Source organism: Poecilia mexicana, unplaced genomic scaffold (assembly GCF_051168715.1).
Source record: "Poecilia mexicana isolate PSO_F unplaced genomic scaffold, ASM5116871v1 scaffold_5, whole genome shotgun sequence".
Lineage (NCBI taxonomy): Eukaryota > Metazoa > Chordata > Actinopteri > Cyprinodontiformes > Poeciliidae > Poecilia > Poecilia mexicana.
The window spans coordinates 8,376,988-8,397,214 of NW_028263374.1; the positions used below are offsets into that span (position 1 = coordinate 8,376,988).

A 20,227-nucleotide genomic window follows, 5' to 3' on the forward strand; every position below is an offset into this window, starting at 1 on the left:
TGTAAACTTTCGTTCATTTGAATTTAGTTAACACGAATAATCCTCTGATCATTCAGCGCAGCACTGTAACAAATATGAGAATCGGAAGTGAAGCAACAAAACCCGCAAAATAAATCTGTTCAAGGGCGAAAACAATTTTAATCTCTCAATGCTGGTTGGTGGTAATAATGAGCATTTAAGTGCCGTGGGGAGAGTTGGATCAGAGGGGAGCATCCACCGCGGCAGCGCACGTCACGTGACCACCTTGTCTACTGCTGGCCGAGTGAAGCGTGTTAGCAGGTAATAAAAACACACATTTTCTTCACACTATTCAACTTACTGTTAACGTTTCGCACCCGGTATGCGTCAAACTTAATTAATCCTTCGTTGGACCGGCGATTAGCTGGTTTCTTTTTTCGCTATAGCCGGGCTTTTAAAGGATGTCTCTTCGCAATTTTTCTGTTGTCTTGAATCCCGGCGAGCAATGTCGGGATGGGATTGTGCTCTGCGAGGCCCTTTTTTTGCCTCCTGTAGATTTGATACACCTTTGTTGTTGCCAGGCTTCGGCTTAGGTTTGGTTGTGTAATGTGAGCATTTTAACTGTATGTATACGTGTCGTTGTGTAGCAGCGGCCCCAGAAATACACACAGTACTTCCACGATAGTTTGATGGCCGTTGGCTATCAACTTGGACGAGATTTAGATAGCATCGTTAGCCGCAGCGTTTGTTCGATGCTAGTGTCAACGGTAGCACGAAGCGGCTAACAGCAAGCTAGCGAGGACAAAGGGGACGGCAGTATCAACAACACAAAAGTCCGTCAGTGTCGAACTGATGGTTATGTCTTAAAATATGTTGTGTTTGTGGAGTTCGCGTAATGTGTCCACATTTTAGATGTTAAGAAATGACTAACACAGCAGCAACCAGCTAAAATCAGCGTTGACAACACAATACTACATAGTTAATTGTCTTTTAGCTGGAAAAAAAGCCCCCAAATGCCACAAAAAATAGTAAACATTGTTGTGCAATTTTAGACATTTGTCATTGATTTTTGTTGTTTTTGTATGCCGAAATTAATATTTAAACTCTGCTTTAAAAATTCATTAAGTAATTTCCTCATACGCTTATTGCAATATCGGCGCTACTGCAAATTAAATTGTCCATGACAAAAATAGGAATTATTCTAAGAAACTAAATCTGCTGAAATTGTATAAAAAGCCTGCTCCTGTTTTAGCTTTGTTCAGTGGTGCAGCCAATGAGAAGCTTTGTGTTTGCCAGCGTCACGCAGAGCACGTATAGCTGACTGCCATTGTTCTCTGACACAAAACAAATGGGTCAGTCGGGAAATCTAAACTTGTACACTATGTTGTGTTTTCCATTTACACATCTATTTACGTGTTTTAAAGGTGCACAGATCTGAGGTCTTGTGGCTGAATTCTAATCCACCGATTTTGTAGAGCTTGTAGAGTACAAATATTATTTTTCTGCTTTTTGGATATGCTAGTTTTAAAAATGTTTGTTGCAAAACAATATTTTCTTAATACATTTCAAAGTTACAGCCTCATATTTACGCATAGTAAAATTCTCCCAAGTTCTGGTATAGAGGTATCGGCATAATTAAAACCTGGGGAGGGAAATTACAGCTTACATATATCTCTAAATTTATTTTTTACATGATTTGTTTTCTATAAGGTCTACTCAGAAAAAACAGCTGCATTCAGCTTCAGATCTGAGGAGGAAAGAAACAGATGTGCTCTTGTTAGATTTAGTAATTCATTAATTTATTGCAGATGTATAAGAGCTTTAAAAAGCCTCTATGTCCGGAGTAATCATTAATTTATTGTTTTAGAACCAGAGGAACTACTGCTCAGCGCTTGGAACAGAATCTCAGTGTCATTTTAAAACAAAAACATCATAATATGATTTGACATGGCAACCTATTCTAGTTCTTAGAATTGCCCAACATCAATATGACTGTATTCTCCATCGAGAAGTAGAATCTTACCTCGACTGCCAAGATTTTGTAATCGACATGTGAAATGAAAGATGTAGTTTAGCTCTTCAAAAAGCTAAAAAAAAAGAGTCATATATTCCACTTGTTTTTTTTTGTTTTTTTCCTTGTGTGGAAGCCTATGAGTCATCTTTCCTCAGTCACGACTTCCTCACAGAGGAGAGTTGTCATTGCAACCTGCATCCTTACCGATCCGAAAACGAGGCATATTTTTAGTTATTGACCAGTCGGTCAACAATCAGAGCAGAAATGAATCATGAAGTCTGCCAGTTCCGAGTGCGTATTGAGACCATTATGGAACTAATAGTGGTGTAATAAAGGATCGCACTGAATTTGCAGTCGCGTAGCAAGACCTTGATTAGGATCCTCGTGTCGGATTAGATCATTTCAATGCATCAGTTTTGTGTTTAGGATCTAAATTGAAGCTCTTATTCCACAATGAGACAGGCTATGGAGTCTGGGGTGTGGTGTTTGCCCACGTTGTGTAGTCTGTTGTTTGTAAAAGGACACTGGGTCGCTCTTCCTCCTTGACCCAGATTTTCAGCAAAGCTGTTGCATCACCAGGCCAACTGTGCGTCTTACAGCCTCCACAAGGCCACTATTCATTACTCGAGAGTGAGGCTTTTCTGTGCTCAAAGCATCTTCTGGTGTTGGATGCTCAGGAAGTTCTGTGGCATCAAACACAAGGGGAAAGCTGCAGCTGGGTCGTAAACAGTGGGAGTTAATTAGCGTTACTGCTGGTAGCTTTTTGCTCATTCTCTTACGTGGGTTTTGCTTTTTGATCTCTGCAGGTTTTTCTATTTTGTACATACAGAGTTTTGTATATACTGTATATGATGAGCTTGCTGGGCGGCGACAAGGCCCGGGGTCCTCGGGAAAAAGCGCTGCCAGCGGCCCCTCACACACCACAGCCACAGAAGCAAATACAGGTGAGCGTCCCCGAACGCCAAAGTGTGGAAGCGCTCTCCTCTGAGCACTAGATAAGATGCGCTAAAGTTTTCATTTGGTTTGATTGCATCTGCTAAGTAGACATTATCCTAATGGGACAATAGGAAGTGGTTATTCCCCATTTATTTCTTCGTCATTGTTTTTTTTTTTTTTTTTTTTTAAACCACGCCAACCACAAAAGTTCTGCATCCCTTTTCAATGTCTAATGTGTCTGCGATACAGGCTACTGCTGAGCAGATCCGGCTTGCTCAGATGATCTACGACAAGAATGATGCTGACTTTGAGGACAAAGTTAACCAGGTGTGAGACACTTGGACATTTCGGTGGTTTAAGGTGCCCTCCACATGTATTGGCATCCCTGGTAAAGATGTGTAAGAAGTGTCAGAAAAAAGCAAACATTGCTTGAATGTTGGTATCCTGTACTCACTAAACGTTTAAAGGGGGGGAAAAAAAATTCATACGAGTGTAAATTTTCTATTGGGGAAACTCTTTTTAACTCACCACATAGATGTTAAATAGATTTCTGCGTATATAGGAGACCACTGATCATAAATATCGATTTTCTGTGTAGGTGAGCCATTTATTTCCAACTGGATATTGTGATTAGTATCCTATTGGAATAATGAATAATTTTTAGTTTTTCTGGAAGATTCCAACAGGTCTGTTGTAAAAACTGCCTGGTATTTCAAAGAGTTTATATGGCATGCATTCAACAAGATTCCTGGAGTCTTTGGAAGAGAAACAGGCTCTCATAATCAAGGATTGACCACCATACCTAAACGTGGGACACTCTTCCAGCAGAGTTTAGCACGCTCTAGATATTTGTTTGTGATGGTAGGGCAAAAAAGGCTTTTTCTTCCGTAGCAAAGCTTTTCTAAACAACCGCTTATTGTGTAGGTAGCATCTAATAGCATATTTTCTCCCGTCAGTACAATAAATGCGTTGCAATCAACAGTTGAATTTTCTTCTACACATCTTTACTTGGGGTACCAGTTGGTGTGGAAGGTGCTGCAACTCTGTCAACTTTTTTTTTTTGATGCTCTTATGAGGTTGGCACCCAGTGGGAATGCTGTGTTTTTCCATCTCTGATGCAAGCAGACGCGTATAAAGTGTGTGTTGTTCCTTTTCCAGCTGATGGAGGTGACTGGGAAGAATCAAGATGAGTGCATGGTAGCGCTTCATGACTGCAATGAGGATGTTAGCAGAGCCATCAATTTCCTCCTGGAGAGCACTTCGGACATGGTAAGTGGAAGCTCCTTTCATCTGGTAATGGGGATTTGCTCATTCAAGGGTTTCGTTTTTTAATACAATAAATACTCAGGATAACTGGGAACCGAGTGGCTAGTTGTAGAAAAACATGTTAAATCTTTGATAACTAACACCAGTTTCTGGATAAGTACCGTATCTTTAAACTTGTGCTGTTATTCATTTACACACAATGTAAATTGTGTGTAAATTTACATTTACACACAATTAAATGTGTGTAAATTTAATTTACACACATTAAATTTAATCTCTATACCCTTGTATAGAGATCAAGGGTGTTCAAAGTGAGGTTCGGGGGCCAATTGCGGTCCCCGGACTATTTTTGTGCGGCCCTCAGACCACAATTCAAGAAAAAATTAGGACAAAACTACGACTGTTAAGTTAAATTTTACAAAAAAATTTTGAAGTTTCAAGCTTTCTGGTTTCATTCTACTGTCATGGTAACTCGGACCCCATCTACTCATTGACTTCTACTACATAGTACACATTTGTGCACCTAAATTTACTTTTAATTGCTGTAGAAGAAAAATGTAAACAAATGAAGTATTATTTTTTTCCTTAATCAGGCTCAAATTACTAATAAGCAAGCTGGTTGCCTTTCATTTAGCAATGAAAACATGCAAAAAAACATTTGAGGATTTGGATCTACGATTCTGTTCCTACAAAACAAAATGAATCAGATTTGCTTTATTTTTTTTCATCAACATAGCTCATGTTTAGTTTGTTATTGAGCAGGTGAAAAGATATTATTTTTGGTGATTTTAGTTTTTAACAATGATACACTTTTGTTCTGTGAATCATTTTGAGCTGAACATTTTGGCCCACGTGAGAGAGAGTTTGTCCCTGATACAGACCATTAATTTATGTCACTTGAAACATACTCACCTACCAAATACTGCAGATTTCCGAGCAGTGCTCAATGGTTGTGAATAGTGACGCATATTGACATTGTAGTCTGAAAAACGTAATTTGATATACTGCACAGCCCCAGTACTTATGACAATAATTTTTATGTTGACGGATCAAAAAAATTAAAAAAAATCTCTCCAGCAAAAGATTAGTATATTTATTCTTAGGTGAAGGACTTTTGTTCCCATAATCAGTAGGTTCTAAAGAACACTGATCGTGTTTTTATTTAGTTTTTGTGTCCTCTCCTCTTTTGCATTCAGACCTCATGGGAGACGGTGGGGAAGAAGAAGCCTCTGGTGAAGGAAACCCCATCAGAGAGCAAAGAGAGCAAAGAGAACAAGGAGAACCGGGAGAAGAAAGGGGAGCGGGAGGCCAGCAAGGGCCGCGCCTCGGCCAACCGCAAAGGAAAGGGGGCCAGTCGGAACCGGCAGGGTGAGGACCCAGTTGAAATTAAATTTTGTTCAGAAGGGGGCAGAATGTCTTCCTGTTGAATCCCGTAGTTGTTGTTGGATTTTTATTTACTTTGTTAGCAGCACGTCCAGAGGAGAACGGGGTAGAGGCGACTCCAGTGGACAAAGGTTCGGATCGAGGTCGAAGAGCCAGGGGAAGCAGAGGTAGGAGGATGAAAATGTAGCGCTGTAAGAATGATGAGTAATAAGTTGAATGGGTTTGACTTTTGTTTGGATATTCTGCAGGGTCAGGAGGTCGGGGTCGAGGCAGAGCGCCGCCTGGAAGCAGGTTCTCCGCACAGGGCATGGGGTATGGTGGCAACACACAGCTGCGATTATCTCTTCAGGCCATTGGCTACTGTTCTGGTTTTAACACGTGAAGTTAACCTGCGAGATTTGAGAAAGAACAAACCAAGGTGAGTTTTAACCCTGGCCGGACTTTGTGCATCTCTTTGGTCAGGACTTTCAACCCAGCGGACTACACCTCAGAGGCTGGGACCGGGACCACACAGACCGAGGTTTGGGACACAGCCAACAGCAGCAACACAGATGGGACAGGTGAGCGCTGGAGAGAGTGTGCTGCAGTTTCACTGCGATCTGTCAGGGTGGGAAAACAGTAAGTGTGTGTGTGTGTGTGTGTGTGTGTGTGTGTGTGTGTGTGTGCGTGTTCTTCCAGTTGCCTGGAGAAATACTATGGAAGACTGGACAGCTGAGGAGTGGAATGAAGATGTCAGTGTGAGTAAAAAGTCTGATTGTCTCTGTCTGTGTGTGTATCTGTTAGGGCTGCAGCGATGCACTAATCTCACGATACACGACGTTCTGCTCACAATACGATATACATCACGATATTTAGCAACCGGTACTATTTGATACATTTTAAAGATTTTCTGAAAGATTTTAGAGGGACAGAGTGATTTTTTTTATTTATTTTTTTTTGACATTTTGTGATTGTTCCATAGACTTGGCTTGATTGTGTAATAAATGTTGTTTTTGTTATACATCTGCTTTGTCTAAAGGTTAACTGTGTGGCTTTGTATATTTGGTTATGCAGAAAAGGAACATTTTTGTCTTATTCATTTATATTAGATAATGTAATTTATCTATTTCATTTCATTATTTAACTTATTGTAACTGGTTGTTTCATTGCATGTCATTTTAATGTACATGTGCAACTGGGTACAAAACAGCATGTGTGATAGTTGTCATTTAATTCATGTTGATTTGACATAAAACTCAAAGTAGGATTTAATTTATTGATACTTTCTGAAGGAAAAAAATATCCATAAATATCGTAGAATCAATAAAATTACACTGCCCTAGTTTCTATATATATGTATATAAAATACACGCTGTGTTTCTGTGTCCATACAGCTTTCAGAGACCAAGGTTTTCACCTCCTCAAGTGCACCTGCTGTTGAGAACCATATCACCCCTGGGCAAAGGTTAGTCTTGCAAAAATAATCACACTTCTTGAAAGTCTGTGATGCCACGATTTCAAATTAAAACCTTTTTTAACACATAAAAATCTGAAAAATGTTGCACATTTAAATTAAGTTCCCTTCACTCTAATACTCCACAAAAAAAATCAAGTGCAACCTCTGACCTGTTCAGAGGTTCAGCTTCTAGCAGGGAAACAAACCCAGACATGTAGCAAGAGCTGTAATGTAACGTATTTGAAAAATGTTGTTGTTTTTTGTGCAGTCCTAATACCTCTTAGAGATTGGGTTTATGTACTGGGAAAAATTTATGTATTTACAAAAGCTTGTGTGTGTGTGCGTTAGTCTGGACCTCGCTTCTCTGCTGCAAAAGCCTGGAGTAGGAGGAAGAGAGCCACCTTCCTCTTCTTCCACGTCTAGTCTGGTCTTCACCAACTCCCACCACCATCAGCAACCGCCACCCAGCCGCAGCACGACCAGCAGCACGAGCTACGCCCACGCTGCTCTGGTAAAAATGAAAAATAAAAGAGAACGCTGCGCTCTTATTCATGTTTTCCTTTGTTTGTTGTTCACAATCATTATGCAACCAAAAATAATCATTCAGAACTTCGCTGTTGTTGTTTTTTCGCCAGTCTTCGGTTCTGGGGGCTGGTTTTGGGGACTTGGGCCAAGCCAAGCGGCCTCAGCCTAGCGCTGGTGCTCAGATCCTGGAACAGCTCAAGGGTCCCGGTTTGGGCCAGCTGCCCTCGTCCCAGGCTGCCCCTCCTGTCAGCACCCAAGGAAGCAACACCTCCACGGGTCGGCTGCCGGGTCTGGGAGCGCCGGTACCGCCGCCATCGTCCTCGAGCTGGGACATGAAAGCTTCAGAGTCCAACAGCGCATCCTTGTCCTCGCAGTTCAGTCGTAAGTGGTGTAGATGTTTTCGTGGCGAGTAAATCTATCAATGCTGCGCAAGCGGTGGCGTACACCCTGGCAGTCTGTGTGTAAACTATACCTGCAACTAATGATTGTTTTAGTTTGTCGATTATTCTGACGATTAATCAGTTAATCTGAAAACTATTATTTTGGTTATTGCTTATTCTGACAATCGATTAATCGGATAGCCATTATTTTAGTTACCAATTATTCGGACAGTCATTCTGACGATTAATCGATTAAGCTCATGAAATTGTTGCCATTTTCCATTTAAGCCATTTAAGGAATACATTTAAAGATGTATTCCAATGTTGTTGGATTAATCGATTAATCACAATTAATCGTTTCAGCCCTAAAGTAAATATGCATTTTGTTATTCCTCTTTCCCTGCTTTTGCTTGCAGGTGAATTTGGGCTGCAGCCAGAGCCTTCTCTTGTACTGAGCCAGCTGGTTCAGAGGCACAGCGGCCCCTCCTTGCCTCTGGCGCGCCAGCCCAGTCCCCCCATGCAGCAGCAAGCAGCCCCTGCTTCAGCCTCGCCTGCTCCCCAGCACATCAGCACGCCAGCACAGGCCGGCCCGGTGACGGCCGCTGCTGGCGCTAAGCCTGGCGCTCCCAGTCCGGGGCTGGACTCCCACGGGAGCAGCACGCCGCAGCAACAGCGGGGGCAGCTCAAAGGCCCGAAACGAAGGATACCTCCTACATCGAAGGTAGGAGTGATGGTGATGCACCGAGAGAAAAATGGCCTGCTGTTGAAGCTCGAAGGGAGGCGGTGACATGTAGGAATGTGTTGCCTCCTCTCTGGCAGATCCCATCCACAGCAGTAGAAATGCCAGGCTCAGCTGATGTCCCAGGGCTGAACCTCCAGTTTGGAGCTCTGGACTTTGGTTCAGAGTCGGCGCTGCCAGAGTTTGGGGTCGTGGACAACTGTGTGAGCGCAGTGTCCCGGGATTCCACGCCGGCGCCCCCACCAGCACCACCTGCATCAGGACCAGGGACCCAAAGCCACACAAGTCTGTACTCAAAACCTCTCAGGTACTGCAGCCCTTGGACTAAATGCATCTTATTAAAATCATTTTTAAAAATAGTTCATGTTTCGTACAAGAGGTGATCTTACTTGTTGATGTCAATTGTGATGGTTATGATTATTTTAACAACTGATTATTTTATAAGTTTTTTTACTTAGCCATGTAAGCCTTTTATACAATATCAGAAGTATTAGATGCAAATATATAAACTATGCAGTTCCTTTTTTAAAAAACAAAACAAAACATTTTTGCCTAAAATGCAACAAGTGCATGGTTGATCAAATACTTGTAACATCAGCATGTGAAAAGCTCAGCCCATTCTTTGCATCAGTACAGCATAGGACTAATCTGTTGACTGTCTTATGTCAATCAGTTTATACCTGGATAACAAAAGGCCCTTAATGTAATAATTCGAAGTTTGATCACCTCTTGCCATGTGTGTGTTTTTTCCAGTGAGTCGCTGGGCAGCTCTCTCTCAGTCGCCCTCCCTTCGCCGCTCTCGTCGTCTGAACCGGTGTATCACTCCTCCAGCGCGGCCATGCCCAGCCTCACGCCATCGTTGGGGACAAACAGCCCCGCTAACCCTCCGTCGTCCACCTCAGCGACCTCAACCACCTCATCTTCTGCACCTTCTACCTCCTCCCACTTCTCCTCGGTAGGGGGGAGTTACGAAGGTACAATGCCCCCTCACACGCGGCTCGCTTTTTCCCAGAGCAAGGAGCCAACGGGGCCGGTGATGGTAAGCAGGCCAGCTTATCTTCCCCTTTTAAAGGATGCGGTTGTAGTTCTTACCGACTGGCAATCGGCTAACCTAAAACTGCAATTTTTTTTTTTTTTGTCAGAACGGTCTGAATGGTGTGAGAACTTCAGCCGCTCTAGACAGTGAGTTACCCACCACCGCTTTATGTTTAGCTGTTTGGGCAGAAGAGGTGCATTTACATCATCAGTTAGCTGCCAACAAGTTATTTCTGTGTCTCTCAGCGTCGTCGGCTTCTTCCACACCAAAGCCAGAATCGCCGTCTGTGAACATCAACGCCAACGGTCCCTCGGCGTCCTCCCACTTAACCCCCACTCTGCCCCCACACAGCTCCACCGCGCTCTCCAGCCTAGCACAGGACCTGCCGTCAGCGAACCAGCTGAACTCGCTCAACAGGTCTCTCAAGTCTCGCCTGAAGTATCGTAACTTTAGAAGAGCGCCGCCAACTTTTTTTTTTTTTTGTTATAGACGTATAGAAGTTGCATAATCACATCCTGAGTTAAACTTTTTTTTCCTCCCCCTTCACCCCCCCCCCCCCCCCCAACAGCCATGTCAGCAGCCATTCCTCGGTTTCAGCTCTGGGATCAAGTTCTCTCACTGTGAGTACCTGGTGGGGCTGTATCGAAACTAATATCAGTGCAAAATGATCTGGGTTCCTGCCCCGACAGGGATTAGATTTAGATATTTTCCAGATCTGGATTATTATGGAAGGAGAAAAGGAAGGGAAAAAAAAGTCTCTTTTTCTGAACTACTTTATCTGTAGTCTGATTCATCCAACCATTCAATTATCGCTCCATTCCTCTCTCTGTATTTCTGTTTCATTCCTCCAGTAAGCCTTTCGCAATTAATCAATTAATTAAAAGCATAATAAAGTTAAAACAAGCTCCATCATTTCCATTCTGATTATTAATATGTTTTGATAGGCAGTTTGGTTGAGAGAGACAGAATAATCCATTTTATTTATGGTTTTGCTTCCAAGTGGTTATTACTATTATTTCGATTTTATTTATTGTTTTGGGTTGTCATGTTTTTATTTTGGATATTTAAAACAGTTAAGTGTTCTCTACAAAATAAAAGTTTATTCATCCTTGAGACGACAAATTATTGTGAAAGGCCTGCCCTCCATCTTTGTCTTGACATCCATCTATCTGTCTATTTATCCATTAATCTATTTGTTCCTAACTTCTTCTTTAATCCATCACTCTCTTTTTAGCAATTCCACATTTCAAGCCAGACCACTCCTCTAAAGTTACTGGGAACTTTTTAACTTATACTTTAAAAACAAGCCAAACCGAATCAAGAAATTAACATTTTAAATCTCGGAAAGCCTTGAAATATGACATGGATAATGTTCACGCACACAGGATGGACTACTTGCCTCACTTTGAATGTTCCCTGTGCTTCGTTTTTTTATTTATTTTTTTATGTTGGACAGTATACAAGTGTGGACAGCAGCAGCGTGAGCTCCCTCACTCCCTCGTCCAGCTCTTACACATCCTCACAGCCCACAAACTCGTCGCTCCACTCAGCCCACAACAGCAGCAACAGTAGCAGCATCAGCCACCTGGCCAACATGCCCAGCATGGGCAGCAACATGAGCAGCGCGGTCGGAGGCATCGCCGGCACCGGTGGCTTCCACTCGGCCGCCGCCATCGCCACCAGCACGGCGCTGGGACTCGGCTCCAATGGAGCCACCGCCACGTCCAACCTCTCCGCGCCGAGGACCACGGCGCTGCTCTCCTCCACCGGTTAGACGGACGCCACTGACGCAGCGGGGGGGGGATTTTCAAATCACTTTCCAGTTGGATAAATCTTTTTTTTGTGTGTCTGTGTATTGACAGGCAAAACTCCTCCCAACCTTTCCCAGGGAGTGCCTCCTCTACTACCAAACCAGTATATAATGGGACCAGGGGGCCTGCTGCCCGCTTACCCGGTAAGTGGATCATCACAAGTCGGGCTGGAATGAACGGCCAGGAGGTTAGTCGTTGATTAATCGTTAACTGGAGCATACGGACTCAAAAAATGCCCAGTTGCCTCGAGAAGAACATATTCAGAGAAGTAATTACATCACCACTGTGTAAAATATAACATTTTGCAGCGAAGAAAAAAAACCCTTCTTTATCTGTAAATATGTTCAACCCAAAACGCCACAAGAGGCACAGTTTTAGCTTTACAAAGTTCATATTCTGTATAAAACATCTCATATTAAACTCCTCTTGCAATCCAAAAAATAATCGACTAATTACCCTACACTGGACTGATAAGTGACCCAGAAAGGACTGAGTGTTTCACATGTTGATGCTAGAAGTATTTTTTTTAGCTGTTGCTACAAACAATCAGACGTACAACTGTTAATTGTTAGAATCATCAATAGATGATTCGATAACTAAAATAGTTGTTAGTTGTGGCCCTAATCACAAGGAGCGAGTGAAGGTAACGGCACCTTAAAGTATTCGGCTCCCAGTGCAAATTAAGTTCACTGGTAACTTTTCGAATCTGTTTGCAACAAAACATTTCACTTTGAGTCGGTGCTAATAATTACATAAAGCTATCACAAGAGGTTCTTTTTTTATTGTTCAAGAATACGTCATGCATTCAATGACTGCTGGAGTCTCAACATTATTCAACCCCATTAATAAGATTTATTGTAAGACCACATATTTGCAAATCAGATTTGCCCCGGGTTCATTCGATAGAACCAATGAAGGTCTTCTTTATTTGAAGAAGTTGTGCTTAAAATAGATTACTTCAAAAACCTGGAATGTTAATGGTTGTAAAAAATATGACTGAGTCGAGATGGTCTTAAAATTTCACAGAAGAGATCACCGCCTTGTAGAAAAGAGGAGGATTATAAAAAAACGATAAGAGAGGGCCTATATTTGGAACCGTACTTTTAAAGTTTAATGTTTAAACGTAGAGTGCGTTCCTCACCTGGCGGCAAAAACAGGAAGCCGTCAACTGCCAACGACTTCCTGCCGAGGCAGGTGGTCAGATACTCTCGACTGAAGGGAAAAACACCTGCAGGAAGTCTTGGTGGGGAAACGTTTCAGTTTCGCCGAAGGGCTCCTCCACGCTTGAACTGAAAGATGTACACAACCTCTGAACCAAAGGCAAAATTGGTTCAGACCTTCATAAACGAGCCAAAGCGGCTTTGAAATTCTGTTGTTCTGTACAACAATGAATCAATAAACGGGAACTTTGCCTGTGGATTAGGACGAATCAAACATACGCCACAAAGAACGCATTGACTGTAGTGAAGCATGGCGCTTGCTTGGTGACGCTCCATCAGCTTTGCTTTGGAAACCTGAAGCTGATGGATTAAATCAACAACCAGGAAGTCTTTAAGGATATTAATGGAGGGCTGTGGCCAGAAGTTGGGCTCTGGGTAGGAAACATGTTTCCAGCAGGTTGTAAAAGCAAACAGGCCCTTCACTTAGTGTTAAAGATGATTGTGGAAAAAACTGGCAGTCACTGAAAGTGGCATTTTGTATTTAATTTGGAGACGCCGCCTTACACAATGTTAGTTCTGTTGAGCTACTTAAATGGTGTTTGGGTTTTTTTTTTTTTTAACAAGCATTTGTTAGTTTTTATACAATACAGGAAAAACAAACAAATTTGATGTTGGTGTTCAATAATGTAAGTACAGCTGAATATCTTCACATAAGCATAAATATATTGCATCATCAAGAGTGGCATAATTTCAGAAACTAATTTAAAACCATTGATCAAATTTTACGCTGCGATCTCGAGTTTGATAGAAATAATAATTTCAGACTTTTTGTTGTCTGTTTTGTAGGATTGTGTAACTGTTTGTTTTATTTTCTTTTCACAGCAGATCTACGGCTATGAAGACCTCCATATGCTCCAGTCCAGACTGCCAATGGTAAGACACGCATATTAAAGGCACAGCTTGTGATTGGAGACAGGATACATGGTGTTGACTATTATAAGTACTCAGTGTATACAAACAGGTGAAATGCATTCCATCTGCCCATTTTAGTGTGTTTTCCAGAATGGAAACTCATTCAACGTTAGCATAAGTTGTAAGGTGTAACTGCTTGTAACCATTTAAGCGAACATCAATTAAACAGTCCAGTGGTGGCCTTTTAAAGAAGCGTGTGGTCAGGATTCTGTCGTTTATTGAAAATTTGAGATGATGTAGATTGTTGAAGTTCAAGAAAATAAGACACTGATTACTCACAAGCACTTTCTGTAACCCCATGTAGAAAGAAAACCTTCAAGGGATCACTGTGCATGTAGTACTGCGACTATCAACTATTTTAGCAATCAATTATTGAGATGATTAATCAATCGGATTAAAAAACTTTCACGTAGCTTTGGCTTGATTACTGGTCTGAGTGTTGTTCTTTTGGGCAGGGGGGAAACATGCAGTTAACCGTTAATCGATTACTATTTTAGTTGACGATTATTTCAATAGTCGATTAATCGATTCAGTCCTGCTTACGTGGTTTTTTGACAGTTAAACAACTGTGTGTGTGTGTGTGTCCTGCTCCTTTAGCCCTCTCTGCAGGATTACTATGGAATCACATTCCCTGGACCCACAGCAGCTCTCTCTGGCAGAGACGGGAGTCTAACCAACAACCCCTATTCAGGTGACGCTCCTCTTGGTTCTCTTGTTTCATTTCTTCTATAATCGTTCAAACCGGCGTCTGCTCACATAAAATCTCCCCTCCCCCCTGCGGTCAGGTGACGTCACAAAGTTTCCCCGGAACGACTCCACCTCCCCAGCGCCCCCTACCAGCCTGGCAGCCCCTCAGCCTCCCCAGGCCCAAAGCCAAGGTCAGAGCCAGGCGCAGCCTCAGCCCCCCCAGGCGCAGCCCCCGGCCCAGCCGCAGCACCACAGCAGCCAGCAGGCCTTCCTGCCGCCAGGCTACAGCTACACAGGCCTGCCGTACTACCCCGGCGTGCCCGGCGCCGTGCCCAGCGCGGCCGCCTTCCAGTACGGCCCCACCATGTTCGTCCCGCCCGCAGGCCCCGGGCCGGCCTCGGTGAAGCAGCACAGCATGAGCCTGGGCCTGGGCAACCCCTCGGCCAGCCCCTTCCAGCAGCAGGCGCAGCAGCAGCCGAGCGGTTACGGCCAGCACGCCTTCAGCTCAGGTCCGTGTCTCATTTTGCACAGCGTTCCCCCCCGACCCCCGTCGTCGTACGGGAAGAACTTTCGAATCGGACCATTTATGTCATTTTTCGACTCACGACGTCTTTACCTGCAGGTTATGAGGAGCTGACAGCAGGGCCAGCGGGAGTAGAGTACAGTAAAGGTTACAACTCCTCTTCACAGGCACAAGCCAAATCTGCTGCTGCAGGGCCTGGGAAAGGTAAGATGGAATGAAAAAACGATCACATCCATTCACTTCCTGAGATGTAAGCGCCTCTCCTGTGTTCACTCCAGGTGTCTCAGTGACATCCAGTAACTCCGGCGTGCCAGACATCAGTGGAAGTGTTTACAATAAGACCCAGGTCAGGCCGCCGGAACGCCACTTCCCAACATCACTCTGTCGTCACCCTGTTTTCTTTTTTTTTTCACTAACCACCACTTTCCTTTAATCCACCCGCAGTCTTTCGATAAGCAGGCTTTCCATGCAGGGACCCCTCCTCCGTTCAGCTTGCCGTCGGCCCTGGGGGGTCCCGGCGGACCGCTGAACCCCGGAGCAGCTCCTGGAGGTTATGCACCCACCCCATTCCTCCACATCCTGCCTCACCAGCAACCACACTCACAACTGCTGCACCACCACCTCGCTCAGGACGGACAGGTGGGCACTTTTCAAATCATTACGGTTTTACAAGCTTTCTGTAAAATCGACTAACCTCACTCCAGATAGATTATAGATTTTCTATTCGTTTTGTCATTTTGTTTCAAATAATTTAAATTGTATTCTGCTCTCCCAGTGAGTTTTCACGCCCACATGCCTCTGGTGATGTCACGCAAGGCAATAATCAGGGTCGAGCCTGTAAAATAAATCAATTTAGATTAACTGAATTTTTAGGTTATGCAGATTTAACTTTTGGAAAATGTGGATTTTTTTCCCCCCACCATTTATTTGTGTTTCTACAGTTCAGATTGACCAGATAATGTTTTACACTGTGTGAAGGGGAGAGAGTTAAAGTGATGCTTCCAAAAGTAGTGATGGAAAAGTTTAAAAATATACAAATCTCTAATGTTGTAGTAGTATTATTGGTAATATTAAACTGGTTAATTTTTACACAGGAGTCAAGATGGCACAAATTTATATTGGCACATTACATCACAACAGTAGTGTAAGAAGCTGGTTGAAGCTTTTTTTTAAAGAATCTTCACAACCAAATGACGCCAATCATGCATCTTCATAGATGAAAAAACAATGAAGTTTTTTTGGTGTGTAATTTTTCACCTTAAATATTCCACACATTTTTAACATTCTATTCTCTTTTCTGCAATTTGTTTTAATATAATCATTAAAATGTTGCTTCTTTAATTTGAACATAAAAAAAACTCATTTTACATGGCAGGTATTAATAAGAATAAAGGTCATAATTTGTGAGGGGATAAAAAAGAAAAATACCAGAAGTTAAAGCAAAAATGGCTCTTGGTCTGTAAAGGTTCAACTTGATTGGAATTTGCGGGGAGGAAAAAAATAAATAAATCCTGGGTCGTTGGAACCAGACAGGCTGGATTCTGGGCTGCTGCACCCTCTTCTTTCAGAAAGTAGAATCAGAAAATGTGTTAAAATACATATAAACCACTTAAAAGTATCTGTTAAAGTGCTTTTGAATTGATATGTAAAGATTTGTTTTATTAGATATTCCAGCAGAACAAACAGAAAAATGTCCTTTTTGATTATTATTTTGCTTAACGGTCAGTCGTTTTGCTCCTCAGGGCGGGCCGAGCCAGCGTGGTCAGTCCAGCAGCCTGCAGCAGAAGAGCCAAGTCAACAAGTCGAGCTACGGCAGCTCCCCTTACTGGGCCAACTGAGATAGTTGCATCTGCAGAGAGAGAGAGAGAGAGAGTGTGTGTGTGTGTGTGTGTGTGTGTGTACGGACACACTCACACACACACATCCGGGTCGATGTCGCGTGATCGTAGAGGGACAGAAGCGTTTTTACAATACAAGCTAAAATACACACACACTACCATCCTCTCCCCCCCCCTTTTGCTCTGTATATCCCCCTTTTCAAATTTATGGCTGTTGTATGTAAAATATATTTATGTATTTATACAGTATATATGTATTGGTAGGACATAAAATGTGGTTTTCTGCATTGTTTTTATTTTGAAGGACATTTTATTTCAAAAAGGAAAGAAAGAAAGTGAAACGATGAGAATGCTAAACCATGGAGATAAAGTTGGTGAATATACTTGAACACAAGCATCTTGTGATGTGATTTTTCTTTATTTGTTTGCAACCATAAACTGAGAATGGTGTACATAGATTATACGCATCATTTTCAAAGCAAAAGGCCTTTTTTATTATTATTTTGGGGGGGAAAAAAACTATGTTTTTGTAACTTTGGTCGCCCGCCTCTGTGAATCCTTATACTGAGGGTGACTTTAATAGCTTGACTTCTCTTCTTTCTCCCAGTTTCTTTCCATTTGTCTCTTCATTCCTGAATTCTTACTTGTTGGCTGGTTTGATCAGCCAAGCCTTGGATTTGATGTCATTTTAATCCTTGTTGTCCAAATTAAAAGTTATTAACAGTTCTTAGTGATCTGGCATTAATATTTACAAGTTTTGTTGAACTCTATTCCCCCCACCACCTTCATTCACATGCAGCCTCTTATGTTTCAGGGTTCCAATGCCGTTAGGGGAAAAATTGAAACATTTATTTTAATCGACGTAAAATTATACGTTACAGATATTAGTGCTTGTGTCCATTTGTGGTTTTTCGAGGCTTTCTCCAGGCGCACCAATCCTCAAAAGCTGCAAACGCAGCGGTTGTGGTGTGTTCAGGTGCTGGTAAAAGGCTCGTTCAACCTGCCTCGTCATATTCGTGAGATTTAAAGTACAACTTATTCCAATCGATTTCAACACAGATTCTTTTTTTTAATGGTTCAAAAATGTTATAGATTTACGGCGTTCTAACTACCTGTGCTACCCATCATTCATCCGTTCTACCTACTGGTAATGCGCATGCGCACATCGATGCCACGTCACATACAGCTTACTCCGCAGATTTCTTATCGATACATCCTACCTGCGCACTAGCGCCGATAGATAGACATAGCTATCTATCCGTGGTACGGTAGAAAAATCTGACGAGAAGCAGCTTTGCGCATGCGTGATTCATTTCCAATGTGGACACAGAATGGGGTTCAGTTCAATTCAAATTTAATCAAGGACAGCACATTAAACAGTGCTACATGTTTTGTGCACAGGTTTTCTAACTTGTGCACAAAATGTATTTCTTGGTTGTACCTTTATTTTAGAAGGTAATATCAAAAATTAATAATTGCTGTCATAAACACAGACACCAACCTTGAATGTCTGCGACTGTAAACATCCATCCATCCATGGATGGATGGATGGAGAACGCTATCTCCAGAACAGTGTAGGTCAGTATAAATCAGTCGTCACGTACTTGTTTTTTGTGTTAGCCAATGTTTCGTCTGGGAATCGAAAACTCTAAGATCAATTTACATTTTTATTCCTGAAGGTGGGGTCTCTGTGTGCAGATGAGGTTTTCTGAATCAGGTTACTGTGGCACAGATCACCTGTCTGAGCTCACGGCAGCGTGGGAATTCTGGCTCTTTTTAGAGAACCGACTCTTTTGGCTCGGATCACTAGTTTGTACCAAATAAAACCCAGCAGATTGTATAGTCATTACTTATGGCATTCACTCCCCCGGACCAGCAGGGGGCGACAGTAAATCACTTGTGTTGAGTTGTTGACTTTACAGCAGTCCCTCATACAGAGAATGCATGTTGTGACAGTGGAGAGGAAGAACTCCCCTCCACCAGTAGCAAACCAACAGCAGAACCAGAAGCAGGCTCAGTACTGAGCCCGCAGCAGTCACAACAGGTCAACTGATCAGGAGAACTTAGCATGTTCATGGAAGTGAAAATGAGAGGGAGAACGGTCAGGTGATGGCAGCATCATGTCAGCCAATGCCCTTTTCCAGGAAGCAACCACAGCTAATCAACGTCAGACCAGGTGTAGCTTCTGTGGAGAGAAAAATAACTGAGAAAACGAAAAGCTTAGTTTCTAACTAAACTGACTGTTAGAAACACCAGAGCACCACCTTCTGGCTTCTCTCCAGATCAGTTCAGGTCAGAGAAGGGAACTGTTTCTGGTTTTGTTTTGTGCCCTCTGTGGGCTGCCACCTTATCGTGGTGGAGGGGTTTGAGTGTCCTAGTGATCCTAGGAGCCGTTGCAGGCTTTGTGCCTCTACTTGGGTCGGGTCTGCCGGGGCAAATGGGACCTAGGTGAGGGATCGGACCAAGAGCAGCCCAAAGATTGCATAAAAATATAAATACAGAATGTTCCTACTTAGAGATGGCGATATAGACAGGGTTCCCGCTTACAACCAGAGCTATAGACATTAGTCAGTTTTCTCCCAGTGTTTTATCAGCCTGGTGGGCCGCCAGGCTTTATTTTTTACCCCCACCAGGCTATGGGTTATTTTAAATGGGGATTTTTCCTCCACCAGTGGCAGTAAATACAGATTAAAGTAAAGGTTTATAGTTGAGACATTGAGCTGACTGAGGAGTTGTGAACCATCAGTTGTCGGTTGGCTTCACACGTTATTTCTGAGTTTTGATGCCTGATCCTGCACCTCAGACTTTCTGTAACTTGACATTTTTTAACCCAAACACGCAGCAGACCGCTGATGGATGATCCCAGCATCTCGTCCACCGGGCTCAGCAGGTTTTCTGGAGGAAATCCGAAAGCTTTCCCAGGTGACGCTTCCTGATTGTTCTCCATTTTGACTCGAAACTTTCTTCGCAATCTCCCTTAAGCTGTAACTTTACAGCAGGTAACTGTGACGTCAGTAATGTTACAGCAGGTATTTTGCTGTAACGTTAATGAATGGATCATTGTTCATGGTTGCTCTCACATCTTGTCGGTCAACGGTCGTCCTTAATAAAGAAACCCGTAAAACAGATTCATTACTTGTGTGCTAATTAGAGCATGTTGGTAGCGATATGTGAGATATTGAAGCTGTGTAATAGCGATTTAATAGTGTATATTAAACATATCCCATCATTTAGTGACCTGCGCAATCCGGTGGACACATTGTGGCTGCGCGCTGCATTTGATAACAGACTGCCTATCAATGTGCAAATAGAGCTTGTGGTGATCCATTTGTAGAGCTGTGTTTAATTTCGTTCTTACAAATACTTCTGTATTTAAAATATTTTTTTAAAGTATGTTATTCTCATAAAGGATTAGTGCAAACATCTGCTTTAACTTTTCTTTTTAAACAGGATATTCTGATGAAGTGATATTTTTGTCATGTATATAAATTGTTCCAATGCTAAGCTAAGTGTAACTCCTAAGCTTCCACTTCAGTCTCGTCACTAAAAGAATGTTATCCAATT

General features: G+C 42.6%; 1 protein-coding gene across 3 annotated transcripts; it reads left to right on the forward strand.

Moving 5' to 3' along the window:
• Positions 1-174: 174 nt before the first annotated feature.
• On the forward strand, positions 175-17,389 carry ubap2a (ubiquitin associated protein 2a). 3 transcript variants are annotated; one of them, XM_015009379.2, is made up of 27 exons: positions 175-279; positions 2,779-2,916; positions 3,158-3,235; positions 4,067-4,177; positions 5,371-5,542; positions 5,641-5,724; positions 5,806-5,869; positions 6,020-6,117; positions 6,236-6,294; positions 6,931-7,001; positions 7,341-7,503; positions 7,628-7,898; positions 8,314-8,618; positions 8,717-8,943; positions 9,390-9,675; positions 9,779-9,818; positions 9,918-10,089; positions 10,241-10,292; positions 11,129-11,441; positions 11,535-11,626; positions 13,526-13,576; positions 14,213-14,306; positions 14,401-14,811; positions 14,925-15,029; positions 15,104-15,171; positions 15,270-15,464; positions 16,568-17,389. In XM_015009379.2, the coding sequence occupies exons 2-27, from the start codon at positions 2,821-2,823 to the stop codon at positions 16,661-16,663; spliced, it is 3,774 nt and encodes a 1,257-aa protein (XP_014864865.2). In that variant the 5' UTR covers positions 175-279; positions 2,779-2,820; the 3' UTR covers positions 16,664-17,389. The 3 variants fall into 3 exon arrangements, with proteins under 3 accessions (XP_014864865.2, XP_014864867.2, XP_014864866.2); XM_015009381.2 differs by having other exon boundaries at positions 13,529-13,576; XM_015009380.2 differs by having other exon boundaries at positions 5,644-5,724.
• Positions 17,390-20,227: the final 2,838 nt, after the last annotated feature.

What these genes read in the sequence shown, in the direction of transcription:
- ubap2a (XM_015009379.2), top strand. Translation starts at nt 2,821, where the DNA reads ATGATGAGCTTGCTGGGCGGCGACAAGGCCCGGGGTCCTCGGGAAAAA. An exon ending in AGTGGAATGAAGATGTCAGT is followed by an intron (nt 6,295 to 6,930) that starts GTGAGTAAAAAG and finishes GTGTCCATACAG; the next exon opens with CTTTCAGAGACCAAGGTTTT. An exon ending in GCTACGCCCACGCTGCTCTG is followed by an intron (nt 7,504 to 7,627) that starts GTAAAAATGAAA and finishes TTTTTTCGCCAG; the next exon opens with TCTTCGGTTCTGGGGGCTGG.